The sequence below is a fragment of the Periplaneta americana genome, chromosome 9, assembly GCF_040183065.1.
Source record: "Periplaneta americana isolate PAMFEO1 chromosome 9, P.americana_PAMFEO1_priV1, whole genome shotgun sequence".
NCBI lineage: Eukaryota > Metazoa > Arthropoda > Insecta > Blattodea > Blattidae > Periplaneta > Periplaneta americana.
In genome coordinates this window covers 15,458,757-15,480,665 of record NC_091125.1, presented here as the reverse complement: position 1 = coordinate 15,480,665, position 21,909 = coordinate 15,458,757, and the positions used below count along the sequence as shown (strand labels likewise).

At 36.8% G+C, this 21,909-nt stretch overlaps 1 protein-coding gene across 1 annotated transcript in view; it reads left to right on the top strand.

The window, feature by feature from the left end:
* Positions 1-21,909, top strand: part of loaf (lost and found) — a 229,330-nt gene that overhangs the window by 110,123 nt on the left and 97,298 nt on the right. The window contains exon 2 of the mRNA XM_069834436.1: positions 11,261-11,405. Within this exon, the coding sequence (XP_069690537.1) occupies positions 11,261-11,405 (145 nt within the window). The remainder of the gene's footprint in view (positions 1-11,260; positions 11,406-21,909) is intronic.

Below are 21,909 nucleotides of genomic sequence, written 5' to 3'. Positions count from 1 at the left end.
ATTTCATAATATTTCAGCTCTTGGGGGATGTTTGAGTTGATATATTGGCATCTTCAGTGCTGTATAAGTTAAAAAAAAAACATATATGAACTTAGTTTTTGTAATTTACATAACATTTAGCTTTTCTTACAGCTAAAATTTAACACAACCTTGAAAAATAAATTCATCGTCATTTTAAAATGTATAATAAGAGTATTTTAATAATACAAACTGTATAATAATTTTCTCAACCTATTTCCTTGCATACAAAAAATTATTGAGATACACAGAAATGTTCTACTATTGGCAGTAGGATGTTAAAGTTTCAATAAATTGTGTAAATTTTATGGAAAAACGAGTTTATTACAAAACTTGCTTAATCTTAGTCAATTTTAGTGTGTTTTCAACCGAACTTTTACAGGTGATACATTTTAAGCATCTGTGTGGATCACAATAGCCTTACTTCATTCCTCTGTATATTATGGTTACATTTATAGCACTATATCAGAATAGCCCTATTCGTGTATCACAATAGCCCACACAGGAGGTTATTATGATACACTGATTTTGTTTTAGTTTTACACATTGTTAAAAATAAAACATAATTTAGCAGCAAATCCTCCATATATGTCTCAAGTAGCACATGACTTATTTTTTTTCAAATTTGTATATGCTTTGATAGAAACATTTCAGAAAAATATTTATTTTTTGTATCATAATAGCCCTACTTGAACCCAGAGATGAGGAAGCGAGACCAGAGCAGTGGGCGAGACCTGGCATGGGAGCTGTGCGGGAAGGGAAAGAATAAACTATCAGAAAAAGAGATAGTTTCATGAGTGTTGATATTATACGAATCTACTGACATGAAAGTTTATCTCAGACTGAAACCTAGCTTCCCACTCCATACCCATTAGTGATATATCTACGGCACATGATAAGGTCACAGAACAGGTCATGACTCTTCTACTTATATCAACGGTAGTATGTGAGACCTAAGTCTTTAATTTGTAAAAATTTCGAAACTTTTGTGGAGGTGGAGATATAGATCGGCGACCCATTTATGTTAGGGCTTATCCTGGCATTTGTTTTAGTGTCTTAAGAAAGCCACGGAAAACCGCAATAGTGTTTAGTCAACTGTCCGAAGATAGATTTGAACCTCGTAAGTGACACCAATAAGGCATCACTCATAAGGCAACTAAGCCCGGAAATAATGGGCCGGTTCCTTTCTTCCTCCATTGTATACATCGCTGACTAGTAACATACTCGTATAACACTAATCGGACTTGTATACAAACAATTGTTCTTCCTCTGACACATATCGTCAAGTGGGATGTAGTGCGTGATAATAGATGTACAGTTTCCATAGAAAAGAATAAGACGGGTGAATATTCCAAAGTCTCAGATGTAAGACACTGCGCATGATTGGAGACCAGAGCACGATACACAAGATAACGGATATTGAGTTACTTAAATTCAGGCTATTTGGTTTGTTACTAGCGTCGTTCCCAAATTCACTTCAAAAACTGCAAAAAATATGGTAATATTACGTAAATAATAAATAAATATAGGGGAGAGTCGGGTAGTATCGGACATCGGGTAATATCGGACAGTACGTTTCTTTCATCTACCACCGTATGGTAGTACCTGAATCACATGGTTATGTTTCTCTATGCGACATCACAGAAACGTAACTATGTCAATCAGGTACTATCATCTTGTGGTAGATGAAAGAAACTCACTGTCCCATATTACCCGATGTCCGATACTACCTGACTCTCCCCTATACATAAATCGTAGTTAAATCGACATTCGACCTTCATGACTAGATCGACAATCCGCACAGAAATGAAAGCTTTCGTGTCGGTTCAATAGCTCAGACGCAAGGACTTCTGCGTGTTGTGTAGAAGAATGCGAGTTCGATTCTTAGTCTAAACAACGATTTTTTTTTGTCTAAATAACGTTCAAATAACTAACGTTGAAATAGAGTTTTACAAAGTCCTGAGATTAAGTGTTAATGATCGCAAATAATACAAAATTACAAATTATAATATTATAAACGTTAATCTAATGAATGCATTTACACCATATTTAAAACTAACAATTAGAATGAAATTAAAAAAAATATTCCTAAGCCACACAGACACACTTTTACAAAGGTTTAGAATCCTTAGATGTATGCCATTTTTGAGTAATTATTACAATATTTTATTAGTAGTTTTCCCATATGTGTAAGCAATGCACTCGCACAAAACAATTTTTGTTAAAAGTGTGGTTTTGGACTATTTCATTCTCACCCCTTCAGTTGATTTTAACTATTTTAGCTACGTGTTTACAATAGTGTTTAATTTAATGTGCATTCAATTTTATTCATGTTATGATTGAATGAAAAGCACTGTTGCAGTTATTAACTAATTAGATATATTAATACTAATTATTAAATGCATTTGTTACATAACGAATTGCAGTATATTTTGCAAAATCTTGAATGTTTAAGTTGTAAATAATATTTATGTACTATATACTATAAGGTGTTAAAAAACAGGAGACGTTTCAGTTATACAATGGAACCCACACGCTACTGTACTCATATGAGCTACCGAAACAAGACAGTGACATTAGCAGCAGTCCAGAATTTAGATCCCACAGCAAACATTTGCCATTCGGTATAGAGAAGCAATGATATTTTGTGACCCGAGATATGTTGTGAAATCGTGGCCTTAAATGGCTGTCTTCTTCGTGATCCTTCTTCTAGCCCTTGTCCTTGTAACAATTCTTGTTGTATTTGTCATGGTAGTTATCGTGGTTTTGATCCTTATCGTGGTTCTTTCGTATTCCTAGTCGTGAACCATATCGTAGTCGTTATTATAATCCTTGTCGTGATGCTTTCCGTTGTTCATGTCGTCATCATTATCGTAGTCCTTGTCGTTTTTCTCGTGATTCTTATCGTCATCTTGTTGCCTTTGTTGTAGTCCTAATCATGGTCCTTGCTGTATTTGTCATGATTCTAATCGTGGCCTTGGTGCTTGTCGTAATGCTTGTCATGGTCCTTGTTATGTCCATGTCGTAGCCCTGATTGTTATCCGTATCGTGATGCATGTCCTGATCTTTACTGCGGTCGTTATTTTTCTCTTTGTGTTCGTCCGTTTCGTGGTGCTATAATTGTCGTTGTTTCTTTGTCTTAATACTTGTCGTGGTCATTATTGTTGACCAAGCCATGGTGTCTTATTGCGATCATTGTCGTGGTGCATGTCATGGCCCAGGTCATGATATTTATCGTGGTCCTTGTCCTTATCGAGGTCCTTATAGTGGTCCTTGATGTCTTTGCCATGGAATTTATCGTGGCCATTGTTGTTTCTGTTGTGGTTGTTCTCTGCTTTGTTGGGATCCTTATCACAGCGTTTGTTTTTATTTTAATGGCCTTTTTCGATCTTGTTTTGTCATGGTCCCTATAGTGGCCTTGATCCTTATCGTGGTCCATGTCGTGATTTTTATAATTGTCTCTGTCTTTGTCCATTTCGTGTTCTTATATTGGTCCTAGTTGTCTCCAGCATGGTCCTTACCGTGATAGTTGTTGCCTTTGTCATATTTTTTTTATCGTGAACATTGTTGTTTTTGTCGTGGTAGTAGTTGTCATTGTAATGACCCTTATCGTTCTTTCTGTGTTTGTCATGGTTCTTATCGTGATCCATGTCGCGATTATTATCGTGGTTCTTGTCTTCGTCAATGTGACGCTTTTTACATTGGTCCTTGTTGACTAGTCCTTATCATGATCCTCATTCTTTTTGTCATGTTTTCTTATCGTGATCATTGTTGACTTTGTCATAATCTTTGTTGTCATTGTAATAGTCTTTATCTTACTCCTTGTCTTTGTCATGGTCTTGATCCTTATCGTAGACCTTGTCGCGATCCTTAGCGTAGTCAGTGTCACGGTCCTTAAAGTGGTTCATGTTATAGTTCTTATCATCGTGAACCTTGTGGTGTGTGTCGTGGACCATGTGGTGGTCCTTATCGTAGTCCTCGTCCTTATTCTTATCGTAATTCTTATAGTGGTCCGTATTCTCCTTCGCATAGACCTTTTCGCTGTCTTAGTCTTTATGAACCTTATCATAGTATTTGTCATGGTCTTTACCGTGATACTTATCGTAGTGTTTGCCGCGACTCATGTCGTTATATTTATCATGGTCCTTGTCTTTGTTTTGTTGTTGTCGTGAGTCTTAACATCGTTCTTGTCTTTGACGAAGTCCTTAAGGTGATTATTCTGTGGTTCATATCATGGTCCTTATCGTGATTGCTGCCGTAGATCTTGTAATGCTCCTTGTTGTCTTTGCCACTGTTGTCTTTGTCATGTTTCTTATCGTAATCCTTGTCTCTGTTTTGGTCCTTATCATGGTATTTGTTGTCTTTGTTATGATCCTTATCATCGTCTTGGTCCTTATCGTGGTTCATGTCGTGACTCTTATCATGAACCTTGTCTTCTGATTCGTAATTAGCTATTATCGTGGCCCTTTGTCTTTATCCATATCGCATTTCTTATATTGGTTCTTGTTTTCCTTGTCATGGTTCTTATCGTGATCCTTATTATTTTGTCGTGATCCTTGTTGTCTTTGACATGTCTCTTATCGTGAACTATGTTGTCTTCATTGTGATCATTGTTGGCATTGTAATAGCCCTTATCGTCCTCCATGCTGCTTTTGTCATGGTCCTTAATAATTATTTGTTTTCTTTGTCATAGTTCTTATCTTGGTATATTTCGAAGTCCTTATCGTGGTGTCCACACCTGTGGAGTAACAGTCAGCGCGTCTGGCCGCGAAACCAGGTGGCCCGGGTTCGAATCCCGTTCGGGGCAAGTTGCCTGGTTGAGGTTTTTTCCGGAGTTTTCCTTCAACCCTATACGAGCAAATGCTGGGTAACTTTCGGTGCTGGACCCCGGACTCATTTCACCGGCATTATCACCTTCAGTTCAATCAGACGCTAAATAACCTAGATGTTGATACAGCGTCGTAAAATGACCCAACAATAACCCTCATCGTGGTCCATGTCGTGGTATTTGTTGTATTCTTGTCGTGGTGTTTGTCGTGTTCCTTGTCGTAGTATATTATCATGGTCCTTATCGCGGTCCTTCTTGTCTTTCTAATAGTCCCTTTCATGGTCCTGATCCTTTTAATCCTTATGGTGGTCTATGTCGTGGCATAATCCTTGTCGTGGTGTTTGTCGTGTTTCTTGAATGTAACCATGGACCTGATCTTTGTCCTTGTCAGGTCCTCGTTGTCTTTGTCGTGGTCCTTACAATGTTCCTTGCTGTCTTTGCCATATGTCTACATTTGTAATTTCAAAATTAATATTGTTTTTGCACTTTGTCGAATGACTTTCGTGTTACACGGTATATTTCAATCTTTCATTAAAAATAAACGATCAAGGACGTAAAATGAGACCTACACCAGAAATGCACAGACAACTGATTACATTTTGCACTGTGTACCCTTTGGGGTAGGATGAAAATAGGCCCATGCATGCACGACCAGATGTCTTCCTGGCTACTTCGATATCGAGTGAACCGCGCTGTAGAATTTTAACTTCCGACGACCAAGAGTCGTCTCATTCTTTTGAAGCGGAACTGTAAATATCAGCCAGAACCTCAATCAGAGATAAATCAGGATGATAAACACACTTTAACCTGGAAATACTATTTACTCAATACTCAGAGTAGCGAGATAAAGACGGAGTGGAATGTGAGAAACGAGATAAGTGATGAGGCTGAGTTAATTTGGAAAAGTACGATACTCGAAATTCTGAAAGTAATTGGAAACACTCTTCCTCCAATCTGGGCAGATACAAAAATCATTGAAATGGTCACTGTATTAGAGAAGCCGCACAAATATTTTAATGAACCTGTAGCAGCTGTAGCAGCCAAATTGTTGGGTCTCGCCTGCTATATCAATTTGGCTACAATTCTGATACACCACAAACAACAAGTAAGACTATAAAAATGTAGTTTATACAATATTTAGGCCTAATATTTAGAAGAATTGTCACTCACTTTGTCATTATTAATGACCGTAGAAATTGCTAAAGACTGAAGCGATATTTTCATTTATCGTCTTGTTTTTATCGTCAACACGCATTTAGTTTATACATCGACAATTAACTTTTTATACGATCGCGAACATAATTCCATCGACACACACTTATATTGTAACATTAATACATTGAAAATCGGCATTAGCACAAACATATGTTCTGTATCGTAGACCTCCGCTTGACAGTTAATTACAGTGTTGCCGAAGTATGGCTCCGGCTTCTAACAGAAGAAGGCTCTGGAATGATAGAACGTAGTAGGCAAATTGTAATAAGGTACAAAGTGTAGAAGAGTATTAGAACAAAGACTAAAGTAGAGTGTAGATAAGTCTTAAAGGATAAGGGGTATGAGTATAGAATCTGAGAAGGTAGTAGGGGTTCAAGTTGAGAAATTATAAGGGAACCTATATCTAATAGGAGAAATACAAATGAAGTGTTAAAATGAAAGTAATAGGCTATAAATCTAAATAAATGTGGTGATGGCACCATATACAGAAATTTCAGCTCTAATCCAGAGTTTCAAGGTTGAAGTCATTTGTATCTACTGGTTTTTAAGGTAAGTTGGGTAATGCTTGTCCTAAAAATTGAAGTCCTGTATTTAGGCACTGACATAGGGAACTAAGAAACAAAGTATTATTAAAAAAAACTATTGCAGTCAAAATAAAAGCACTGCATTCTGAAATAAAACAATTTAAAACGTATTTTAAAAAAAATATATTTTTAGTAGGAAATACATCTTTCATGCCACTGGATGACTTTCTGCAATCCCTGGGACAAAGACCGTACCATATTTAAAATTAAATCTGACCTTTCTGCCAGGACATCGCAAGCATTCTAAATTAGTTGCCATAAGCCATCGGGGTCTCACGGGGTGCATATAGCAGTTTTTCCAAGGCATTGAGAGGAACAAGTTTTATTATACATAGACAATTCAGGAGATTGCTCTGCCCTTGAAAGGATTGTACGACTGTAGTTTAGCTCTAGAGTTTAAAAACAGTTGTGTGTTCATGGTGTACCATACAACAAAAATTACATAACCTTAGAAATGTTAAATCACAGGTAATTAAAAATCATACAGTTAACCCTCGATTATCAGCTTCCTTTGAAACGACGAGTGAACCGCGCGTTAAAACTTTGATTCTGACTCGAACAAGAGTCCGGGCATTCTTTCTTGAGACGACTGTAAATATTTTAACTTGAAGCACAGTGACACGCATCTGGATGATGCTGAACGTCATCCTTTCTGAGCGTTCTATATTTTACAAGAATAAATAAGTGTACCGAAAGCTGAACGGCTAGGGGAGTCAGCTTTCTATGCCGGAGATTAGTGTTCAAATCTAGACAAGATGATTGAGAAACGTTGAAGTGTAGGTACTCTCATTCCTTCATAGGCTTCTGCTGCAGAAGATTTATTACCACTATGATGCGCTTTCGGACCTGATTATAACGGCAGATGTATCGTAACAATTATTCATTGGTGAAGAATGTTCATGAACATGGTCAATAGATTGAGGGATTGATATATTTAATTTGACTTCAATTTTAGGACAAGCATTACCTAACTTACCTTAGAAACCAGTAAATACAAATGACTACAACCTTGAAACTCTGGATTAGAGCTCAGACACGCTTTGCGGAAGCAAAGACAACGCGTTGTAATGAATGCCTTTTCATCATGATGATATGAACCCCGCTACTCCGCCATAAAAGTTCAAAGTTAAAAAAGAAGCCGTGCCCAAGGTAGCTTAATTTGAAACACATGTTTTGTCACTGCTTATTGACGTAAATTAAATCGTATTAAGATATAGGAAATATACTGGACAATAATTTTATTAATATTCTGAACTCGGTCTTGAAAATCATATTTCATTTGCTTCCTTAAAACTGGCATAAATACTTAAGAAATATTTAGAGAATTCTTACCTAAGCTAAATATTACAGTATTACTAAATTAATACAATTATATTACACAGATATGCTAAAATATGTAATTAAATAATTATGTTACGATGCGAATTCGGTCTCATAAGGAAAATATTATACAGTCGAAGCTCTGGCTTTGAGCTATTCTGTAGCAAAGCGAACACTCGCCTAAGTAAATACTGGTATATCTACACTACAGCTTGGAGTGTTTCGAATTTACTATTATGGGCACTTTGTTGATTTTTTAAAATCAATATTCGTCTTTGTTACAATAAAGAACGTTGAAAAGAAATGATTTGTTCTTCATTAATGAATATTTAGAAAGAAACTACTAACAAGGAGAGATTGTCAGAGCGATGTCACAGTTTTGTATGGGTTTTTTTATGAAAATACAGCAAAAATAAAAAGACCCGTTCTCAGTTTTCTCTCCCACAGGCCTTAGTTCTCCTATATATATATATATATATATATATATATATATATATATATATATATATTAGGGCAAATGTTTCAATATTCCTATGTATTGAAAATGCAATTTAACATAATTGAAAAAGTTGGATTCTTTTTTATTTGACAGAGAATAAAAATCGAGGGATACATGTCTCGGCATTTTCTTCAATATGATCCAGATAAGCCGAAAATAATTTTTAGAAATTCCGTAACAGGGTTGTACGTAGTCCCTTCTTGCGGTCATGGACTCTTATTGTAAGCTATACTCCCACGTAGCCACTGTCACACTGCAGACCAGTTCGTGAAGTTATGCCGTATCTGTTCCGAGGCATAGCTGCCACAATACCAGAAATATATCTAATGTTTTACATTATTCTTTCCAGGATTCTAATCAGAGAATTTTAAGAAACAGTTTATATAACAGAGAAGCATGCTATACTAGTTAATAAAATTGATACTAAATTTTCATAGAACAAAAAACCCTTATAATGATCATGGTAATTAATTTTAAAAAGTAGTAATGCATAACGTCTTCACCTTGAAAATATCGTATCGTTCCCGTAACAACAGCTTTATTGACAGTTTCCGCATTCATTGAAACGTCAGGCGATGTGTTTGTGTCCTTGTTTGTGACATTATTGAACAAATAGAAGAAAATCAACAAACAATAATTATAATAAGGAACATAATAAGCTTAATAATATCAAAACAAAACATATTATAACGTATGTAAACTCAGTTACAGAAATCGAAGACATCAGTCTGTGTTGCCGTGTGAGCGGTGATTAATTTGCATGCAAGATCGACTCAAGAACAGTTGATAGTAATTCATACTTAATTTTTTTTACGAGTAAACTAGGGCGTATGGGATAGAAAGCCGAGACATGGGTCGTTTTATTTTTTATGTATTTTCACCAAACAAATCCCCATAGAAAACTGTGACATCGATCGGACAACCTCTCCTTGTAAGACGTAATCATTTAAAACATTGCATTCTCTTGTGAACTCAGCAAAGGTCTTCCCGCACATGCGAAAATCTGCTTTTCTAGCCGGACATTTTTTGGGGCTAGGATCACTGTATTACTGAACAATGACATTTTCTGGCTAAACATCACTCACTGTTCCTCACAGTTAACCAAGAATAAATCCTGATTCAACTGAGTCTCTGTAGTACACGTTGAGTAATATACGAGTATGTTACTAAAGCAGAATATCATTAACTTGACAGGCACTGCTAATGTTGTACTATACTTTATTTGTCCCCCTTGGGAGGGGGGGCACGGACTGGGACTGTAGATCGCTTGCGTGGGCCATTGTACTACCCGGAATGGACTGGGACTTTCTTACACGTAGGCCGCTTAGGTGAGCCCATCCTGCTACCCGGGACGGAAAGACGTTCATGATCTAAGGCCCTTCTTGTTGCTCTACAGATTCCCCTACGAGCCGCCCCCGAATTCCCCTACCAGTCTGCAGGATCCCTTTATCTTACCACATAGACATCACCGAGATCCTTTAACCTCGATCCCACGACGTACCATGAGCCCAAGGGAGAGCCCACGGTAGCACTACCAACAGAAACTACCAAGTTCGATGGCTGCCCGCAATCGACTCTCCATCGGTCGCAAGCCCGAAAATGGGGGAAAGAAATGGAGATGACGATGAAAGAGGGGAAGTGTAGATGCAATGGAGGGTGTTGGTGAAATTACAGAGGGAAACGAGAGCACCCCGAGATAAACCCTCTGCAGCGTCTGGTTTGTCTACTGCAAATTCCATCACTACCTGGTCAGGGATCGAACCCCTGCCGTCTGAATTGAAAACCATTTGAATCAGAGACGTTTCACTGATAGTATAGTCGATATTAAAATAAAGACTTCTTACAAAAAGAGAAACGTCCATCCTATGTTGAAATGTAAAATTTAGCTAGCAGGGAAATAACTGCATTCTGCAAACTAGCCAGGATTTATAAAATGGAGAGAAAATGTTACGAACTTTTCACCCCAATGTGCAGAGATACAGATTACTGGAGTGATATGTATTTTTATTACAACAAGCACTAAGGGACAGTATATGACAGATATACCACATAGGTAGTCTATGGTGATTAATGTTTAATAAGCGACTGTAACAATGCTTACAGATTAAGTGACAATTATTATTTATACAATGTATACAGTGCAGTGTAACGATTAATTGGTTCACATTTGAATTGTATTCTTGATATTGTGTTTTAATCTTCTGGTAGAGATAAAGAGAAGACCTCATGGCCTTAACGGTACCAGGTTAAACAAATAAATACTGAAAACTTCATATTAATATGTAGACTTTCCAAGTAGGGGCTTTGCCTGAATGTAAACAACATTGAGAAAGCTTTCATTTCAGCTGCGTGTGCACAGTGACAGGTTTGCTATGTAAGGAAGATTCATGATGACAACATTAGGCTATAGGAGTGCTGGTACTGTAACTAAAATTTTGAATTGTATGTGATTTTTGCGCACTTTGGTTGAGTTTTAAAGTACTGTATCACGCACGTGTTGGAATCGTACTATTTTTTTCATATGTCACAATTAAAATCATGTAACATTTTAGTCTAAATACTTACAAACTTATACTTACTATATTATCATGTACTAATATGTCCTTACAAACTATATTAGTTTTGTTTCCCACCTTGACATTATTGGATTATAGTTCTGGCACAATTATGTAAGGTAAAAATATACCTATATTATACATTCACTTGTGTTGCAGGACCGTGTTGTTAGGTGAAAGAGAGTCATTAGTTTTCACCTACTTGTATATTTCATTTGAAGGAACGAATTTCATGTTGCAGTCAGACCTTTCGTGTCGCAACACCAAGCAGACGGTAGGCGCCATTTACACGAGGACCAACTTCGTAACATTGAAGTACGTCACCGATGGCTGGGGAACGGAGTCAAACGGCTTCAAACTCGTCATCACGGCCTTCAAAGATAAAAGTAAGTACATAACGCGTTCTCGTTATATTTATGACGCATGTGATTCCTTACTGCCCTGTAATTTATTTCACCCTTTCAGTTGTAAAATTCGACTTAGTACCATAGCTAAGGCCAGTTCATCTCACTACAGATATGAGATTTTATGCTTCCATAGTTATTTCGCTCTGATTTGAGACCTTTCAACGGTGTGTTCAGGCATAGTGCTCAAATTGTTTGCACGTGTAAACATGATACTAACGGTAAAAGATATGCATTGGCAAAGATTCATTATCACTTCGTTGCTGTAACAGATTTCACATTATTATAATTGTCTTTTACGCAAAACCTATATTTGAAGTAACAGCTCCGTAAATAGAAATAAGTTCAAAAATGTGTAAACAAAATACTTAACAGTAGATTAAACTTGTTCTGAATTTAGGCACAAGCGGTATAGCATTTCTAAGTGAAAGCAGAATTCAATTCCTGACAAAAAGTGAATATTTACCTCGCGTAGACAATATCCGTCTTGTTTATTCTGTTCTTTTAAGCGCATTAAACAAATCGTTTGTATCTCCTTCAAAAATTTTTTTATAAATTTTCTCCCTTTTCGACATTTATTTATTTTAGATTAATGACACTCCTGTAAAATATTTCTCGTCTACCATTTTCAGTTTCTGAAATATTGATTTAATTACATCTAGTACCGCGGGGCCAACATTGACCCCAAAACGACATTTTGTGTGGTTTATAATTATTTATTGCGGACAAACCACTCGTAATTAACTCTTATGCTACCTCGTGCAGATTATGACACTCTTTACTCTAGTTCTTAATTTTTTCGGCAAGATTTCACTAATATTTCAGCAATTTGTTTTGCGGTCTGAGCGACTACACTACGGCTGCTGTAAGTATAAATCTGCCCGATCATGAAGTATGAAAATTTTGTTAGAAGAAAATGATGACGCGATTGTGATGCTACGTTGTTGACAAACGATGACCAGAGCCTTTCTGATGACGATGGGGAGGTTGACGCCATCGAAAGTCTTGAAGACGGTGATGCTTCGAGTAGTTATTGTGCATCAAGTATCGAGTCCTCGTCTGACAGTGAGGATGAACTTTTTGACTGCTGCTATCAACGCATTTTCAAGTCATGGGGACGGAGCGAGTAGAACTGTTGAGTTACTTGGTTCTATCGGTTTATGTGCTTCGCAGCGGACCACCGAAGTTACTCGGTTAGCCGTAGCCGTTACCAGTCAGTTCAAACGTTCAAAGATCACGTATTTTACTTAATTCTAGCGGACAACAACGTAGGTACTTTTGTATTTAAATATTTTCTGGTGCAGGACAAATTATTTCCTTACCCCCAAGGCGGACTGAAAGGCCTCTAGTATTGAAGAGGAGTTCATCCTATTATATGACCTATCAAGTGGGCCTAATGAACACTGACAGTCTGAACATATTACTATTATTATTATTATTATTATTAATATTATTATTAAAATTTCAGGATAACAGAGAAAGGATGGTATTGAACGGGTTACATCAGCTCTTTGTTTATGCGAATGACGTGACTATATTAGGAGAAAATCCACAAAAAAATTAGGGAAAACATGGAAATTTTACTTGAACCACGTAAAGAGATAGGTGTGAAAGTAAATCCCGAAAAGACAAAGTATATGATTATGTCTCGAGACCAGAATATTGTACGAAATGGAAATAAAAAAGTTGGAAATTTATCCTTTGAAGAGCTGGAAAAATTCAAATAACTTGGAGCAACAGTAACAAATATAAATGACACTCGGGAGGAAATTAAACGCAGAATAAATATGGGAAACGCGTTTTATTATTCGGTTGAGAAGCTTTTAACATCCAGTCTGCTCTCAGAAAAGCTGAAAGTTAGAATTTATAAAACAATAATATTACCGGTTCTTCTAACAGGTTGTGAAACTTGGACTCTCACTTTGAGAGAGGAACAGAGTTTAAGGGTGTTTGAGAATAAGATGCTTAGGAAAATATTTGGGGCTAAGCGGGATGAAGTTACAGGAGAATGGAGAAAGTTACATAACGCAGAACAGCATGCATTTTATTCTTCACCTGACATAATTAGGAACATTAAATCCAGACGTTTGAGATAGGCAGGGCATGTAGCACTTATTGGCGAATCCAGAAATGCATATAGAGTGTTAGTTGGGAGGCCGGAGGAAATAAGACCTTTGGGGAGACCGAGGCGTAAATGGGAGGATAATATTGAAATTTATTTGAGAGAGGTGGGATATGATTATAGAGACTGGATTAATCTTGCTCAGGATAGGGATCGATGGCGGGTTTATGTGAGGGCGGCAATGAACCGCCGGTTTCCTTAAAAACGATAAGTATTATTATTATTATTATTATTATTATTATTATTATTATCATCATCATCATCATCATCACCATATTAGAGTGTTTGATTTATATTAAAATGTGTTAAAAAAGGAAGTTCATTATATTTTTCTTCTATTTGTGTTTATTGGATTTGTGTTACCTCATGTCATCATTTTATTTCTACGAATTATGTTACCTAATTACTTTAATTTATCAATAATATTACTCTTCACCAAAGAGAACATGGTTGTATTGAAGGCTAGTAATGTTATAAAATAAATAAACATTATGTTCTTCAGTTTAATATTCCACCTTTTATTGATTATTTTACCCACTTTCCGTAATAGTAAATAATTCTGTGTGCTATTTTTAAGTGTTTTAGGCAGCACTTCATGGAGCCCGTTTCCTTGTAGGCTATCTTCTTTTTTTACTTAGCTGCAGCGTTTAACGTTTACCTCACATGTTAATTTATTAGCTGTTAGTATTATAAATTATTTTATCAATTTTATTTCGTCTATCATATATAACAACACTGAAAGTTAAATAGGCCTTTCATACAAAATAACTCCGCAAATTTGTAATCACGCAAATGAAATTTGCAACCGCCATTTTGCAATGAACAGAAGCATTTTTTTCTCGTCAATTGGCAAAGCGAAAGCGCTTTACTACAACGCTTTTAAAACACGCTTGGTTTCACTTTCAAAGTACGTTCTAAAATCGACTCAATCTATCTAAATTCTAAATCTGCCGCCACAAATTTGTACTCGGTACTGTACTCGGTTCAACCGAGCAATGACGTCACAATAACTGTTCCGAACCGAACCGCTCCGTCCCCAGCCCTAATCATGACCACTGGCGTAGCTCAAGCGGTAGCGCGTTTGCCTGCTGATCCGGAGTTGCGCTCGGGCTTCGGTTCGATTCCCGCTTGCGCTGTTAACCTGGTTGGGTTCTTTCCGAGGTTTTCCAAAACCCTAAAGCCAATGTCAGGTAATCTATACCGAATCTTCTGTCTCATCTCGCCAAATATAATTTCGCTATCAGCAGCTCCATCGACACTAGATAACCCAGTAGTTGAGTAATTTCAACGGAAAAATTGTCCATGGGCCGGGTATCGAACCCGGGACCTTTGGGTAAACGCACCAACGTTCTACCAACTAACTACCCAGGAACTCTATTGAGTAAGTGCTTGGTAGAGTTCCTGAGTAGCTAAGTTGGTAACGCGTTGGTGCTTTTAGTCAAAGGGAGCTATACCTGAAAGCTAGGTTTGCATAATACACGCCACTGTTCGTTAACAGAAAACCACAATAAGTCACACAGAATTTGTCTGCATTCAATGTTGGTTGCTTGACGTTTGTCAGCCCACTTTGAGGTCTGTGGATATAAAGTAAGAAATTGAGTTGGTGTCTGGTAGAGTTCCTGGGTAGATCAGTTGGTAGAGCGTTGCTGCGTTTATCCAAAGATTCCGGGTTCGATACCCCGCCCCGGATAATTTTATTCTTGAAATTATTCAATTCAGCTTCACAGGGAGCTATACCTGAAAGCTAGATTTGCAACCCAGTAGTTGATACAGCATCGTTGAATAATCTAGTACAAAAAATTAGTCATATCCTTACTATATAATATCCTAAAATAGAATAAAGCCTTCCAGTTTAGCAACGCTAGCTCGTGTCCCTATCACTAGGTGTTTTCGGGTTCAATTTCCTAGTGTTGACTGAAATAATATTGTGATGGATAAAATCGCAATATTAGGATTTTTATCGGGGTACTTCTGTTGATCGAAAACATTCAAGCAGGTGCTCAAGTTGTGCAAAGATTACATGTCAAGACCGTTTGATATGCAAACGATATAGTAATTGATTGAAGAAGTCCTTCGAAGCGTATATGAAAAATGTTTGAAAAAATGTATTACCTCTCTACACATCATTATCAATAAGTGCATAAAAACGTTAATATTGTAATGAAATAATTATTTTATGAATAAATTATGATAAAAACAATAGCTGAAAACTAATTTTGTGCATAAAAGTCAGTATTAAAAATGTAAGTTTTTCCCTATTTTTTTAATACTGGGTCAGCATTGAACCCATGCTATTCAGTGTCACAAAATATTATCTTAGTACAAGGGTTAAAGTAATTGAATTGGTGAGAATGAGACAGTCCAATGTCACACATTTAACAGTTTTTTTTTTTTTTTTTTTTTTTTTTTTTTTTTTTTTTTTTTTTCGAGTTCACTTCTTAGGTTAAGTGTTCGCGTAGGCTTCCTCGGCTGGTGTACATGTGTGTGGATAAGCTTCAGGGCTTCTATAGATAAACACAATATAATATTTGTTACTCAGTCAAATGACAAATCAATGTAAAATAATGACTTATATTATGTGGTCATTAAGTTTTATATACATGAGCTACAAATTGCAAACGTTTTCGCCCATTCAGGCATCTTCAGGATACAATATCTCAATATCAAACTATGTAGCTATTACATTGGTGGTAGATAAACTATTTAAGATTAATGGTGTACAAAACATCTCCATAATTAAAATGTAATATTACAAGTCATAAATTAAAATAATGTTAAAAACCACGTAGTGTTGTAATTAAACTTCATAATATTCTGTGGAACTCTTGTTCAGTAGAGTCCAATAAGTGATGAATTATGTCTGAAATATATAAATAAATACGAAATAGGCCTTAATTGAACTAAATTACCAAACTAGACAGCTTATTAGACATAAGGAGAAATGAATTGAATTAAAAGATTTCGAATAAAAAGTATATTTATTATCATGGCCATAAAAATTTTTGAGTTCCTTGTACCATGTCTTAAGTTAAGGAACATCTGACGATCCAGCTCCATATCAGTTGCAACACTAGAGAATTGGGGAAAGGGGCGCCAATTTGTTGGAATCGTTACCAAGAGCTATCCCCTAGCATTGCACTACAGTCATTTAACCCATTTGTGGCTCCGAAACGTTCGATATTTCTGCATATAACACGGTGCAACAACTCAAAAATCTCCTAGTTTAATGAACACCGTGGAAGCTTCAATTCATTAATAAGGAATATTCAAAATGTAATGAAATATTTCAGAAATGGTATTCAAATTGAAATGTAATATACCAACTTTGTTCATTATCGCTATTATTCTCCTATTCAGTATATGAAGGAAAACACAATACCTACAGCTTTCTCTGCGTTACAATAAGAACGCTGTTCACCTGTCAGAGAAAGCCGTTTCTGTGTTGTAATCTTGATCCATTAGCGATATTGCACTGTAGAAATCACATCTCCTAAGGCTACAAGCTTCAATTATTCGGAAAAAATATCTCCTTTCAATTTCACTCGCGCCCCTTTACTCGGAGGCGGCATACGGAACTGCTTCATTTCCAGGAATTACTTTGAATTTCTTACATTTCAAAGCTAGAAGAACGTTGTTAATCATCACATGAATTTGTATGATGAAAGAACAGTATTGGTTGCAAATCCTTGGTTCCTTACAAACTTTTTCCTTTATACTGAAAAGTTATGTAAAGCGTAATGTAAAATGTATCTGATTTTGTAACTAAACGCCTCATATCGGATATAACCAGGTATTTAAACTACTACAGGTACATAAAAATTGAACTGAAATGAAATTAAAGACGTGTGAAAACGAATTTACACTCACTTAAATGACGACGATTTACTTTAAAACATAAATAACCCATCATGGCGGATTTGTGAGTAGGTACGGTTCTGGAGCAAAGAATTGTGATTGGAAAATATACGTTTTGTGTGGTTAGCGAGCGAGGTTGGAATTGTAGAGTGTGTGGCGTGTGTGGAACTGTTGCTGGAAGTGTTAGTGGAGCTTATTTGACTCTAATAATTCTGAATTATCACAAATATTATTGCGACTTTGTCGAAACGCTGTCACTGCCTTCTCGATCGTCGAGGGTTTGTTCGGTAGGAAGCCCGCTATCATCCGTTAGGGAACAAGGAGACACTGGCCGGAAAGAAACGATACACAAGCGCCGAGCGGAGGAAGTATGTATACTTGCGAATGGGGCTTGATCGGTGAGAAACCACTTGAGTCCACGTCCAACAAACTTGTCTCACTGTGAATAGCAGGAGAAGGGCCTCATGAGCGTGTGGTACTGATCGACAGATTGTAGAACACTGCTGTCGAACGCATGCATGTCAGTGTATGTGCATGACGCCAGCAAACATGGTGGACGATTTGGATGATTGCGTCGAGAATGCTCTCAAAACACTGTTGAATGTGACAGAAGTAAGCAAGAACTTGCGTCAGGATCTTAAACAAGATATTGTACATTCGGTAAGTGACTTACGGAAAGCAATTTCACTCTTAAAAAGTGAACTCACAGACAAGGACAATGAGCTGAATGATTTGCGAGTGAAGTGTAAGAACGCCCAAGACCAGCTCCGCGTGAAAAATCACAGAGTTGCATCACAGTGAACATCTGCCGCTTCATCACTTGCTGGACATCTACACCCATTGGAGCCCGCATCACAGAGGATACCTGCCGCGTCATCTCTTGCCGGACAGCAGCAACCCCTGCATTTCGCGGGGAACTCGCAATGGGAGACAAAGTCAGCACAGTGGAGAAGTTATGCAGCTGTTGCAAGAGGACCTCAGCTGGTAATTCAAGCAAAGACATTCAAACTTTTCGTTAAAACTAAGACCAATCATAGTACTGAGCACATGAAAGCTATCGTTAAAAAGAATGTGAACCCAATTGAAATGAAGGTAGGCATCAATTCATTCAAGGGACTACACAATGGGCAGTTACTAATAGAGTCAGGAAATGAAACGGACATTGATACAATTTGTAAAATTATCATTGACAAGTGTGGAGAAGAGCTTGAAGCAAGGGCATAAAAACTAAGGAATCCCAGAATAATTATTTTCAACGTACCAGATGAAATTACTACCGACAACATAGTAGCCGCCATTACAACACAGAACCCGGAGTTGGGACAATACGAAAAAAAAAAGTGCAATGAAAGTTTAGCTTTGAAGACCGAAAGAAAAACACAAACATAGTTATTGAAGTAAGTATAGAAGCTCGAAAACAAATTATAGGGCGAAAGTTGAAAATTGGCTGGAATATGTGTAACTGGGATGACTATATGAGAATAAGCCGTTGCTTCAAATGCTGCAAACATAACCATAGGGCTCAAGAATGCAAAGGAAATCAAATATGTCCAAATTGCACCCACACTCATGCACTGAAGGACTGCAAAGTGAACAAAGTAGATTACAAATGTATCAATTGCGTAAACTATAATAAGCATAATAAAGAGAATGTAGTTAACGACAATCACTCCACGCTCGATTCAAACTGTCCTTGTCACCAGGCCGCAATATTAAGGTACCAACAAAGCATTGGCTACTATCATGGCTCATAGGAATAGCCATAGGATAAATTGCTTCCAGCTCAATTTACAGCATTCACGAGCAGCCACTAGCAATCTTGTGCAACTTACAAATGAACACAGAGTCGATATAGCCTGTATACAGGAGCCATACACACTGAACAATAAACCATAAACCTGCAGGATTACCAAAATCCTTAAAAGTGTACGTCTGTGGATATGGAAGGAAGTGATCGGCTATTATTATAAACAATGTCCAGATAGATGCCACATTAATCACACAATTGTCCAGCGAGGACTGTGTCGTCATCGAAGTAACGACGGGAGCGATCTAGTTCTGTGCTGTTAGCATGTATTTCGATTGCAGAAGAGACATAGAAGAAGATATTCGGGAACTGGAAAAAATAGTAGACTACGCTAAGGGAAACGGTTTGCTCATAGCCATGGACAGTAACTCTAGAAGCAGAATGTAGCATGACACTGTAACCAACCAACGCGGACAAAATCTGGAAGAATTTTTTATTTGTAACAACCTCTATGTTATGAATGAAACTATCGATGCTGCAACTTTCCAATCCAGTAGAGGAAGTAGTCGCGTTGACTTAACAATAACTAATAGCAAATTACTTCGTTATTTTTCTGAGTGGCAGTGCGGGGAGTAAGAAAGTTGCTCGGACCACAACATCATAAAATTCAGAATTGCAAGTTCTAACACTGGAGAATGCAAGACGAGCTACTTGGGAGTACGTTACATCACTAAGCAGGAGAATTATAAGAAGTTTCAAACTAGTCTGGCCAACAGTTTCATCTCTACCTTCAACTGCTCCAACCAACTAGAAGTAACGAAACTCGACAAGGAATTACGAGAAAAAAACTAAACAGTACAACGCTGAAGCATTAATACAGGACTGTTTCTCGTGTATAACAGCAGCATGCAATGCAGCTTTTAGAATCTCAAGAAGTAAGAAGCAAATAACAGGTAGAACTGTTCCATGGTGGTCCACAGAACTACAAATACTACGGAAAAAAACAACTGCACTACGTCGAAGATACCAGCGAATTCGGAACAATGAAGACCTAAGGAGCGAGCGTAAAACGTAGTACATGGAAGGAAAAAGGCTATACCAATCCAGAATAGAGGAAGAAAAATTTAAATCCTGGCAAAAACACTGCTCCTCAATTGAAGGGAACAATCCATGGCATACAATTTATAAAATCGCGTCTGGAATAGCAAGAACCATGACCTGCCTCTCAACTCTTCAAACATCAGATGGAACCTTCACCGATAATGCAGAGAGCACGATAAGTCATATGTTAGATGCTTTCGCCCCCAAAGACGAAGAGATCAACGATAGTGCAAGTCATAAGCGAATTAGAGAGCTAACAACGGAAGCCATACGTACTGAAGATGATAAACTCTTCACTCGTGAAGAAATTTTATATACGATAAAACAATTTAACCCTAAGAAAGCGCCCGGGGAAGATGGACTGACAAGAAAGATACTTATTCAAGTTTTCAAAGCTTTTCCACCATTTCTGACAGATATACAATAAATGCCCCAAAGAAAGCTGTTTCCCACAGCAATGGAAGAAATCTACTACAGTAGCGTGCAAATTAATCCGAACAACGTAATTAGTGATGCAAAAGCATTCAAACGGGATAAAAAAAAAGGATCTAAGACATACCTCAGTAATCTATGTGGCCTCCCTTGTTCGTAATAACAGCTCTGAGACGATTTGGCATGGATTCCACTAATTTCCCACAAATATTCTTCATTTCTTCATCGCGAAGCCATACACCAATGAGGGCAGAAATCATCTTCTCCTTTGTAGAACAATCCATTTTTTGCATTCTTCTTTTGCAAATTGACCACAAGTTCTCAATGGGGTTGATGTCGGGTGAGTTGCCTGGCCAGGGGAGTACCTGAATATTCTTCTTGTTGGAACACACCTCTGCCGTCCGGAAATGATTTTTGCAGCTGGGGTACGATTCTGGTTTCCAATAAGTGAATATATTTGTCAGAATTCATCATTCCCTTGATAGGTATTAATGCTCCAGGCTCTTCATGTGTATTTTCTAAATGGCAAATTCCCAAATAAATTAAAAAATGCAACTGTGAAACCTATTTTTAAAACAGGAGACAAAAGAAATATGAACAATTATAGACCAATATCATTACTTTCATGTATTTCAAAATTACTAGAAAAATGTATTAAAGTTCGATTAATGAATTATCTTAATAAACATAATATATTAAGTGATAATCAATTTGGTTTTCAAAAAAATTCAGTGCAGATAATGCAATATATCAAGTTACTAAAAAAATTGTTAGAGAATTTGATCAAGGTAACAAATGTATTGGTATTTTCCTGGACATAAGAAAAGCATTTGATACAGTGAAACGTGATATCTTAATTGAGAAATTAGACTTATTAGGAATCAAAGGTAATGCTTTGAACTTAATAAAATCGTATCTTAACGACAGGATTCAAATAACGAAAATTGACAATTATTCAAGTGAACCTTCAATTATTAATATAGGTATTCCCCAAGGCACAGTTCTAGGCCCTATTCTATTTTTAATATATATTAATGACTTATTAAAAATTGACTTACAACAATACAATGGTGTTCACTATTCTTATGCAGATGACACAGTTTTACTTTTTGGTGGAAAAACTTGGTATGGTGGATATAATAATTCAAATAATGGACTTAAATTAATAAAAAAAAATAGTTTGACATAAATTACCTTTCTATCAACGAAAATAAAAGCATAATTATTCC